The sequence below is a fragment of the Vitis riparia genome, chromosome 5 (genome assembly GCF_004353265.1).
Source record: "Vitis riparia cultivar Riparia Gloire de Montpellier isolate 1030 chromosome 5, EGFV_Vit.rip_1.0, whole genome shotgun sequence".
In the NCBI taxonomy this organism is placed as follows: Eukaryota; Viridiplantae; Streptophyta; class Magnoliopsida; order Vitales; family Vitaceae; genus Vitis; species Vitis riparia.
Genome location: NC_048435.1, coordinates 6,838,429 through 6,850,451, shown reverse-complemented (window position 1 = coordinate 6,850,451; position 12,023 = coordinate 6,838,429). Strand labels below are relative to the sequence as shown.

Sequence of the window (12,023 nt, the reverse complement as noted above, 5' to 3'; positions counted from 1 at the left end):
TATTTTATGTCAAAATATTTACCAATATATTTATGATATATTCGTAAAATCGAAGTACCAATACTTTCATCTTTGGTATTGTCTAGTTCAGGAACTTAACTATCAATATGGTCATTTACAAGGTCAGAGAAGTGCCAACTCCATGTATGGAAGGCTTTGAGTAGTTAATTCTCCTTAAACTTATATTCTTACTTGTTTTGCCCATCTCTTGGTTCATTTATTTGAACTTTGATTTTATAAATGTACTTGAAGAATGTGTTTTTGGATATCCAACATCTTCTTTATGTTAGTGACAAGAGCTATGACTATTTGACCTATCTAGAACGACGATTGTTAATTTTGTTGACTCTCCCTTTCTCAAAATAAGTTGCTGATTCCCATAGTACATAATAAGTTAAATGTTATTAATGCAGTTTCTTTGGAAAAAGCATAAATTGATATATGTTAATTCTGCTCAATTTGGTGCAGGAGGGAGAATTAGATGTTGTTGCTGTAGTTCATTCTTATGAGAATGGCACACCAGCTGGATCTCACAAGACAAGACTAACTGCTCTCAACGTATGCTTCTTGAGATGAAAATCTTCTGCAGTTACTTTGTCTTCTTGAAATATATTCAGCTTGATAGTGTTGTACACTGGCTTTGCATTGATGACCTACCCATTTCTGCTGAGTTGGAGAACAAAACTAGGCACATAACTTCCTTTCGTTGCCTTGGACTATACTCATATGCGGCTGAGATGCATGTGACAATATATTAAGAACTTGAATATAGTTCATGTAATTGTGCATTCTTTTTCACACTATTGCATCATCACATCATCATGATCATCATTGTCTGGCCCTGTGGTATGCACTACATATGTTACTAACTTTTCAAGCTGTTATTTTGTATTTTTTGTTACTGTGCACATCTCATGGGCTACTAGTTCTGGGAATTTATGGTCAAATACTGGTCATGTGTCTTGATTTTTTTCTTTATCATTATCATCAGCTGCTTTGGACTGTGTTCTATGTATTGTGGCTTCCATTGTTTTTCTCTCTTACCTTTTGTGGTATGCAGTGTATTTGTCACTAACTGTTGAGCCCTATTGATAGAGGACAGCCTTAAAATGGTTGTCTACAATCAAATAGGAAGGCTAGGGCTTCAATCTTTTAGGATTTAAAGAGAGAAGTAAGGAATAAATATTATGGCTGTGGGAAAGTAAAATAAAATATAGGAAAAGAAAAATAAAGAAGAAAAGGTAGAAACCTTAAGAGTCTCTCTAAGGCCTTTTAGAAGTCTCAATTGGAAAAAAAGTAATAGCTTCTCACCTTCAAAAATTTTAAGGTATGCAAAAGAAAACCTTAATATTATTGATCATCAGCCATTTATCCAATTTTATATCAATTAGTTTTATTTATAGGCTGTTAAACACTAAAACCTGAATAAAATTATGAAAAAGTAAACCTACTGCATATATTTACTTATTAGGACTTTTATTTTTTTCCCCAAACTATTAAATCTTCTAGAAAAAGTTAAAAGAAATTAAAAACTTTCTTTTTAGAATTAGAAACTTCTTGTAATAAAAGTTTTTGATGAGGAAAATTTTTAGATTCTAAGGACTCAAATACAAACTTTTAAGAAAAAAGATTAATTAAAAAAAAATAGAAAGCTTAAAAACTATTTTAAGGAGAATTCTAAAACTTTCCAAATTCCTAATAAATCTCAACCAATTACTACTAATTATGATTCTAGAGAGCTATAAGATTACAAAATTACCTAAATATCCTTGATAAAGTAATTTAGGATTTTTTTTTTTATTTCTTTTGAGTAGATCATGGAGATTGATCCCCAACTTGAGGTATAGTGACTTTTCATGGTCAATTGAAATCCCGAGCGGTGCCTTCTACCCTTTCGTTCTATTGACCTTCACAAATCAATTTATAATGCATAGCATTGAAGTCTTCTTTAGACCTTTGTAAACTTGTTACTAGATGCAACCACCATTTGAGAAGTGTTCTTCAAGCTTATTATTTTGTTAATACATCAAAGGATTTCAAAATCTCTTTGAATGAAACACGATGTTGGAACTTGGCAATCTTTTTTCAAAACATGACTATCTAGTCTTCTATCAAACAAAAAAATTGTAGATGCAGTCCTTCCAATGTTCATTATGACACTAGTATAAGATTTTGGAATTTTCAAATCAGTTGTAACAATCTTTCACTTTGAAAATTCAAGCATTAGGTTTCCTTGTGCTCACATGAATCCCAAATAACCATCAATATGCATATAAGATATTTGTATGTACTCTTCAATATTAATCAAAACCTAGCTGAGATCGGCATAAAATTGCTTAGTGCATTGATTAATCCAAAGATCATGATCAACCATTCATATAAGTCATCCTTCCTAGGAGTTAGTAAAGAAACTCCATAAATACTCAAGTTTTCTTGAACAAAGTTTTTAGTAGTCAACTTATTGATTTGTTTTGTAAAGTCCATTTGTTCCTTAGGTTTCCTTGTGCTCACATGAATCCCAAATAACCATCAATATGCATATAAGCTATTTGTATGTACTCTTCAATATTAATCAAAACCTAGCTGAGATCGGCATAAAATTGCTTAGTGCATTGATTAATCCAAAGATCATGATCAACCATTCATATAAGTCATCCTTCCTAGGAGTTAGTAAAGAAACTCCATAAATACTCAAGTTTTCTTGAACAAAGTTTTTAGTAGTCAACTTATTGATTTGTTTTGTAAAGTCCATTTGTTCCTTGTGAAGTGTATGTTATTGTTTGGCTAATAAATTTGGGAAAGAAGAATTTGGAAGTAAATTAATAGCATCCTATAGGTTTTGCATAGGCAATGATTCACTCTTTATTACCTTAGGAATTGGATTACTAAAATCAACCAACAACAACTATTATGGTTCTATTAGCACTCTTACAGGTTGTTTTAGGATAGGTTTGATTACATCTCATATTTAAGATTCATCATTGAAAACTCCTTTCTTCTTGCTCACAATTTCAAATTACTTCTTAATGGGAGTATTTGATGGTTCTTTATGTTTCAAGGATGTTGATTTCTCCCTTGGTTGCTTAGATGATGGAATTTCCTTAATTTTTATGGAGAATCTTTTTATGCCTATTGCACACAATTGTATAAGTGTTTTCATAGCTATCATGTTGGACCCTTTCATCAAAAAGTCATGATCTTCCTAGTACAATATGAACAACTTTTATTGGAAAAACATCACATTATACTGATAGCTCAAAATTATTACAAAAATGAAATGTTATTAGACAAGGAGAGCTCATCAAAATAGGGTTGCAATCTATCCATACTATCTAATAGGGATTTAGATGTTTCTCCGTCTCTAGATTAAGCTTCTCAACTAGTTCTTGTGAAGTTATGTTGGAACTACTATCTATCTCAATAATCATATTGCATAGTCTCCCTTGGCAAGCAACATGAGTTTGGAAGATGCTACTACTTCGTCAATCCTCCTCTTCATTTGCCCTCAGCATGTTCACCAATGGTTATATAAAATAAAAAAAAATTGTAGCCTTCAATCATGGTCACATAAGTTGTTCTGTTTCGTAAGTAGTAGCTTTAAGTCGAGAACTTTTGCTCTGATACCAAAACTGATGTTGGACAACTCTAGGATGATCATCTATAATTAAATAAGTAGGCTAGTGCTTCAGTCTTTTAGGGTTTAAGGAGAGGAACGATGAATAAAAACTATGATAGTAAGGAAAGGTAAAATAAAAGATAGGAAAAGAAAGATAAAGAAGAAAACAAAGTCAGTCGCAGATGAAGCTCTCGTTGCCGAAGCCAATAGGTTCCAAGGCATGGATCCTAGGGTTTATTCTATGGGGGGAGGGTGTTCTTCTTTTTCTTGTCCTTTCTCGGTGGTGGAGCCCCAAGATGAAAGACTGTTGGATCTCATGGGGAATGAAGAGAAGGATCCTTTGGGTAAGGGGTTGGTGGGTAGGGCTGAGGAGATGGAGGTCAAAAAAGCATTGGAGGCCCACAAAGGGTTGGAGGGGGAGAAGCTTAGCTTTGCAATTATACCTAATAAGTTTGCCGAATTCAGTAGTTCTCTGGGGTTGCTGGTGGTGGGGTTTGAAAAGGAGATCACTGTTCTTTTGAGGAAAATGGAGTCAAAGAAAGGAAGTGGGATTAAGTTCCCAAGGGGAAGTAGGAAATCTTTGTCTTCTCATCTAGAGAGGGAAATCCGAAAGCTTGAAATGTTCGGTGAATTACAATTGCTCTCCTCTCTCAGTCAGGGGGAAAAAGGGAGCAATGGGGATTCAATTCTCCCACTTTGAAGTCACGGTCTTCTTCCTCAGTTTGCATGGTGGCTTGCGCTTTTAGAAGGGCTTCGGGTGGCTTGTCATCCTTCTTAGGGTTTAACTAGTTTTCTAGCGGGTTGGGTTAGGTTGTTGTATGGGTGGTTTATATCAGCTCTGCCCCTTTTTCTCTTGCTAGCCTTTGGGCCTTTTTTGTATACTCCATGTGTACTTGGCTGCGCTTTTTGCTAGTGCTATTTAATATATTTTCCTATTTACATATAAAAAAATAAATAAATAAATAAGTAAAAACCTTAGAGTTGCACTAAGACCTTTTAGGAGCATCACTAGCTTCCCAACTGTAGTAGAAGTGACTACACCGTGTTATCTCACATGTTTATGCCATGGCCTTGGATTTTTGCATGTGCACTTGGCCCAGCAGTGATGCTGTGTTTCAACTTTTTCATGCTTCTGAGTTGTTTCCCAAAAAAATATGATACTCTGCATGATTATGATTGTGTGTCAGTATTGAGAGTAATATTTTTAGTTAACTGGAAGTTTTTAAGTAAAGGATATCTCAGGATATTACACATTGCCTTACTTTGCTGATGATGAAGGTTCACAACTGACTAATTTCTCCCAATGTGAAAGTAAACTTTTATTTTAGTTTTGATGTGTCTTCTTTGGTAGCGTTTATTTGTAAGCATGTATATGTAAATATTACCAGAAACTAATTCAGACTAATAGGACTTAAACCTGCAACAATCTGAATCTGACTTTAATTCCTTATGTTACCCTTAACAAAGACCCATCACCTTTCTGTATAGGTAGAATGAGTTACCCTAATTAACCTGACTATTGGCTTTTCATGTTGGTTCTATTTGAAACTACAATATATCTGGTTTTGCAGAGACAGCAAAATTGGAACCTTATTCAGTATCTCTGGAGCTTCTTTTACACGGAGAGCGCCCCTGTTTTGCAGTCTTTATTATTTTCTTCTAAGTAATTAAAACACTTTTATTTTTTGATCTCTGATTTGTTGTAAACTGTGCTGCCTTCATGTTACCATCTACTTACACAAATTTATGCTGAAGAGTAATATTGTTACACTAGAAACTTATAATGCCTATTTGAAGTTTCATTTTTCTTTGAAGTAAAAAAAGAATAGGGTTCTAGAATGCAATTGATTCCTGATAATTTTATATAATAGGTTCCCCCTATGGGTCTGTTCTACCCTATGCTCTTGGTTCCAGATGTTTATCCTCCGCCACCCCGTTCATGGTGAGTGACCACCCTCATCAAGTTTTGCTTCTTTTAGCTGTTAAAATAGGTATGATGAATTACTTCCTTCCAAAATGATTATACTTCACCAGGTTTCATGACTATGAGGATATGCCGGAAGATACATGGCATATAGAATTTCCCAGAAGAACTGACATGTCAGATGGTTTATTTGCTGGTGTCAATGGTGGATTATCAATGTGGGACAATTTCCCAGTTTTTCCAACTAAACCAAAGAGAGAAGAAAAGGTTGGCCTTGCTGAAGCTATCACAAGTAGCATTCTTTCAACTGGTGGGTCTCCATATATTTACTCTTCTTTGATATGGTAAAGTTTGATGTGATACCACAGTTACCAGAGTAGGGAGTGTGATAAATGTGGTTCAAAAAAATGTGGGAGGCAGGAAAGACAAAGATTATTTAGAATAAAAAAAAGAGAGAGAGTGAGAGAGGCACCACTTACACATTTGTCACAAGCATTCTTAAGAAAGCTCTTGAAAGTTTCCCAAGAATTTTTAAAAGTTTTCAAGAGGTTTCCCCTAATCTTCCACTAGTTTCATTCTAGTGAGGTTATACCACTTATACTCCTCTTAAGACAAGACACTCACACATTTGTCAGGAATGTTCTTAGAAAAGCTCCTAAAAGTTCCACAAGGATTTTTAGAATATTTTCAAGAAGTTTCCTAGTGGTTTTCCCTGATCTTCCACATGTCTCATTCTAGCTTTGGCATTGGACTTTCAGAAAGTGGGTTTCCAACCTAAGACTTAAGTTTCCACGAAACTATTTATGATTCTAATTAAGCTGTCTGGTACCGTGTTGACAGGGCGTATAGACCTCCAGAGAAAATTATTTTGTAGCATGCAACTGGTGAGTTTGGAAGCTATGATAAATTGTTATATTCCAATATTAAATATTCCTTTATCTCTGAAAAACTGATGTAATTCTGTGCTTTAGATTGGTGGAGTTGCTTTGACTAGTGGTCTTATTTCTGCAGTGGAGGAGAGGTTTGTTCAACTTCTTGCTTTTAGCATTAAAAAATATAATTATATGAGTAAGATATACTCTTTGTTATGATATTTCTTGTGAAAAAAAGGGGTGAAGAGGTATGTAATCTGGGTCCCAACAAGGGGAACACATTAGAATGAACACTCACTGTGTCCATTTGGAGTGTTGCTTTATTGAATGAGAAGATTACTTATTTCAGGATAAATTGTCGGTGTAACTCCCATAAAATAGAAGAAAGGAAGTCGTTGGTTTGTTGGTCTTACTTTGGCAACCAGTTTGCTAGGTTGCATGTATGGCAATTCAAATCCATGGAGTTGATTGACCATGATTGTGACGTTGTGTGAGTCCATGGACCTACCAAGCTGATTTATAGGTTTTACCCATGGAAAAAGTGTTGCCAGGATGGTGTAATTGGAGTTCTGTTCTGCAATGAATTGACCAACATGAGTACTTCATGCCATTGAGATTATAAACCCTGAAGTGTCCCATTGTAAGATTCTAATAAAAACTGCATTGAGGAAATCCATGGCAAAAGCAAATGGAAGTTGTAATTCATAACTTGGCTATGTTATCTCATGTTCACAAGTAGATGCTGTGTTTTTTTACTTGTAGCAATTAGGAACATTTTGTTGCTGTATCTTGATGCAGCCGGCTCAACTTCAATGTGGACTTGTCACCACTCATGTGAAGTAAAATATAAATGTTAATTGTAGTTATACCATGTTTGTTAGAAATGGTTCCATAAAGATATCGAAGCTCTTGGAAATCCTGTGAAGATTGGATTCCTTCAACTTGTTTTAATTCCATTCCCATGCTTATGGGAGAAAAGAAAAAATGAATTCATATATTAGAATCTTAAAATGCTACTGAAGGACACTTTAGACTCCTCCATTCCTATTTAAAATACATTGGACATGTTCAATTTCAGGGGAGCTTCAAACGCCCTGAAAGGTTTTTTTGCGGATAAGTCATATTGATCACTTTTTATTGCAGAGTTTTACATGCAATTCCTTCAAATGAAGCAATTGATACCGTTGAGGTTAGTTTTCATGTCTAATTTTCTTATTTTAAATAGCAGCATATGATTGTGATCTTTTGTCAATGTGGTAATTTTTTAAGTTTGTGCTTATTATGTCAATATAGTACCTTTGCAATATTTATACATGCTTGTGTGCATTTCTCATCCTTCTTATAAATTGAGTTGTAAATTGAAGTGGTTCTGTTAATTCATGGCGTTCTTCATCTGTATGTTATTCATTTATTAATATGGGAATTGGTTGTCATATTTAGAATTAAACTTTTTCTAAACCTCTAAAAGAAACTTTTTGATGGGAAAACTGCCCCATAGAAGTATAAATCATAGTCTTACAGATGGGATGCATAGAACATTCTTGGTTTGATATGAATAATTTCATAAGCTGAACGTATCACAGCCTTTCTGCCTATGGTGATTCCACTTGTATCTTAGATATTATTCTATTTTGTCCTTATTCAACGGGTGGTTTCTGATTTTGATATTAGCTAACCTTAATGTATGTTAACAGGTTTTGCAATCAAGAACAAATCCGACCTTTGTGTCATGGAAAGGTGGAGCAGTAAGTCAAGCACTCTACTACCATATTGTTAATTGTTATTTGTCGTCATATTTCATTTTTCCTGTAAATGTTCTGTTAAAGTTGAATCTGATTTTTGAATTACCACAATAACTTGAATCTGACTTTTGAAATACTACCACTGACTGCATTAAGTGTTTATTTTATGCGTTGGTGAAAATTTCCTTTATACATTTAATCTAAGTTTTCTTAGGAAACTAATCTTCTTTGAGCCACTTTATCCAAAATGTGGTTGTGAATATGAACATTATGATAAAGATACATAATCTGTTTGTGATGTGAGACAATTAATAAAGAGATAACTCATCAATACTTCTTGTCACAATTGATTTTAGGAAATTTATTGTAATCTAGTTTTATGTAACAGCATGTCCCCACCTTAGGGGAGGCATAAAGATGTGCAGTGTCGTTTCACAGTGATTGGGCATCTTGATCAAACTTACTTGTTATTAAAATTAGGGAATATCCAGTGGAAACATTTGTTTTCTTTTTTTGAGTTCTATTTCTTGTCAGTTTGTCTTAATACCCCACAAAGGCTGCTCTTAGAAAGGATCAGTTTTTAAAAGGCTATTGAGGCTTACGCCTTGAGGCTTGCCTTAAGGTGAGGCTATGCAAATTAGCCTTGAGGCGAGGCTATGTAAATTAGCCTTGAGGCTATAGCTTGAATGGAGGGTAATCGAGGCTTAAGCCTCACCTAATTGAGCCTTATTGTCTTAAGGTTATATAGCCTTGAGGCTATTGAGGCTTAAGCCTCAAATATTCAATACGTTTTAATGGGTTTAGGGCCTTTATGGGCTTTTTGTATACATTTGTTAAGAGGTTTAAGCCTCAATATTCATTGGTTGTAATGACTCGTGCTTCTATAGGGTTTTGATATTGAATTATAAATTTAGTGTTGCATCCAATATTAAGGTTAAAAAATAAGAGCTTAGTTAGCTACCAATTAACTCTTGAAAGACATGAAGGGGAGAGATTGGGAAGAAGAAATAAACAATTGTTAGTCACTATAGTGACAAAGATTATATGTAATCATTATGTTATTATTGATGGATAGAGAGAAAAAAAATCACTGTAATTAATGGATAAAAAAGAAATATGAGTTGACATTAACATTGATGGAGAGGATGGTACAACAATTGAATATAATTATGATTCATTGGAGGATCCTACTAGTGATAGTGATGGTAGTTTTGAAGATTATTTGATAAATGTATGATAGGGAGTTGGATTTTAGAAGAGAAAAAAAAAACTATTTAATTAGAATCTATTGAAAATGAAATACAATTAATTTTATTATTATGCAATTTATGGTTTTCTTAGTATTTAATTTTCATGTTATTTTATTAGTATTTTTCTTATTTTTAATATTTTTTATTTTTATTATCATTATTGTTTTTAAGTTGATGCTTACGCCTTGTTTCGCGTTGAGGCTTATGCTTCGCCTTATTTGGGCAAAACACCTTGGGACCGCCTTAAGCCTTTTAAAACATTGGAAAGGATCCATTTAAACTTTGAACTTTGTAGTAGTTAAAGGTTAAAACCAGCATTCTCTATTACAATGTGGAGACATCATCAAATGTGGGTTTTTTCACTGTCAGTTTTATTCTTCGTTATTGGCCATAAATAATTGGATGTTACATATTAGCTAGCTTCTTTTCATCCTGTTTCTTAGGCTATGGTGGTGCAACCATTAGAGACATGCTTGCACTTTTCACCTGTGGTTGAGTCCACTTAGCATTGATGGGAAGCTTCCTCTTCTTGCACTCACCAAATTTTTTATTTAATTGAAAATATAATATTTCTTATAACTGATTATTTAACAATGCTGTCCTATATATATATAAATGGAAAATTCATTGTTCTCCTAGGTTATAAAGATGATATAAGGTCTGTCATTTTCATTGGTGGCATGAAGGTATGACACAGTACTAGTCAATTCAATTAATGTGATCCCTAGTTATGTAATTTGTGGTGTTCTGAATGAACATTAACCACCTACGGAAACTTAATAATTTTTCTACAAACAAAGATAAATGAATGCAAAAGGAAGTTGCCTTTAATGTTATAAATAATTTGAACTTTATATACTGATGAATCTGTTTTATTTTTGAAAAAAGAAAGACGTTTGTTGAGTTGGTTTGGGCAATGGTGACTGGTTGGAACTTTAATATGTTTGAATTGAGTGCTGCTACCTATTTGAGTGATAAAAACCCTTGATTCACCACAAGTGAGTATTTATCTGTTCTGACTTTCCATATTTTCCTGATGACCACATCCTCTTTCTCATGACAGATTCTTGGCATTCTTGATTTTGGTCGTGATGCTTGGATACATAGGGAGGACTGGATTCGCAGGGGGATTCATGTTGGAAGTGGCAGAAAGTACAAGGACTCCTATTATCTTCAAGCACAGGCAATGTGTTACATAAATTCCTAAAAAAGGGTGATGGATACCACACCTGTATTATAATGAAAGTTTTGACTCATTACAAAATAAGAAGGGAGGACATGAAAAAGGAGAAAGTAGTAGAACTTGATCTAGTTGCTTTTGAATACGACACCACATAATTAGAGAGAACTATTAGTCTTCATGATCAGTATTTGATTTTGAAATTTTTATTTTTAAATTGATTGGCAGATTGGTTCTTTTTCATGTGTTTCCTCTAAACATGATATTGGTGAAGGTTCAAATTATAGAGCATCACACACATGACTAGTTGTGTCTTAAATACTTTAGTGAAAATCAGACTTACATCGAATTGAAACAATACTTAACTTGATAGTAAATTTTCTAGATGGTACCCCCTATTTTTTAGAAAAAAGGGGGAAGAATTATGGTTTCTTAGTCAAATTGTATACTAGGTTATTTCTTAATTGGTCATTGTTACAGACTTAGGTTTTTTCTAAGATTATGTGCTATACTTAGACAACTCCAGTCACTTGACGTTGCTAAGTGAACTTCATTCTTAACTTGTTATGCTAGTAATGTTACATGACTTGAAAGTTAGATGTGTAACGAAGACAACACTCAGAAAGGGAGTTTTATATTGCATAAAAGCTTTTTATAAAGGGAGTTTTATATTGCACAAAAACTTTTTATAATGCTAAAAGCCTTTCAACTGTTTGATGTTTTGGTATGAGATCATTTCCTATTTATGCAAATTCAAAAACTCTTTCGAATCCACTAAAGTTTCCTATATCTCTAGAATTCTTTAGAAACCCTTACACAAAACGTGTTAAATATATGCTAAAGAGTTCTTTGGAACTCCTTAGAATACTACACACATTTTCCCTTTATTTTTCATTCTTGTGTAGAGACTATGGGCATTTTTAAACTTCTTTAGAATCTTTCATACTTCTCAATTAATATGTCTATAGGATTCCAAAAGCTTTTTGCTTTTAAAGCTTTAAGACGGGTCATTTGGGAGTAGGGATGGTAACGGGGTGGGTTTGGGATAAGGCACCCCTATCCCATTCCTGTCCCAAACTCGAGTTGGGGCATGTTGATAAGTACCCATCCCCGTTCACATAAAAAATGAAAAAACAATCCCACATGTCGCAACTCATATATGTATTTTTGTTTTGATGGGATATTCCCAAAACCAACAATATTACATCAATCCACATAATCCTCAATTTTCATAATTTTTATGCCTATACACTTTTATGAAAAACAAAAAAACACAAAATCCTCAATTTCACAATTTTCATGCCTATACACTTTTATGAAAAAAAAAAATACCTCAAATATTTTGAGATATTACAATGGCTTTTAGAAAGAAAATATTGGGAAAAAAAATGAATGAGTTTGAGACAGATTCACACTTGGAGCAATACGAGATAAAGTTG

General features: G+C 33.7%; 1 protein-coding gene across 2 annotated transcripts in view; it reads left to right on the top strand.

Moving 5' to 3' along the window:
* The window catches only part of LOC117914700 (actin-related protein 9), a 41,697-nt gene extending 30,870 nt beyond the window's left edge, over positions 1–10,827 (top strand). The window contains exons 13-20 of one of the 2 annotated variants that reach the window (XM_034830144.1): positions 469–558; positions 5,488–5,558; positions 5,651–5,850; positions 6,381–6,424; positions 6,512–6,561; positions 7,556–7,601; positions 8,107–8,157; positions 10,468–10,827. In XM_034830144.1, the coding sequence (XP_034686035.1) occupies positions 469–558; positions 5,488–5,558; positions 5,651–5,850; positions 6,381–6,424; positions 6,512–6,561; positions 7,556–7,601; positions 8,107–8,157; positions 10,468–10,611 (696 nt within the window). In that variant the 3' untranslated portion in view covers positions 10,612–10,827. Of the gene's footprint in view, positions 1–468; positions 559–5,487; positions 5,559–5,650; positions 5,851–6,380; positions 6,425–6,511; positions 6,562–7,490; positions 7,602–8,106; positions 8,158–10,467 lie in introns of those variants that run through there. The other variant, XM_034830145.1, reaches the window with a different exon arrangement.
* Positions 10,828–12,023: the final 1,196 nt, after the last annotated feature.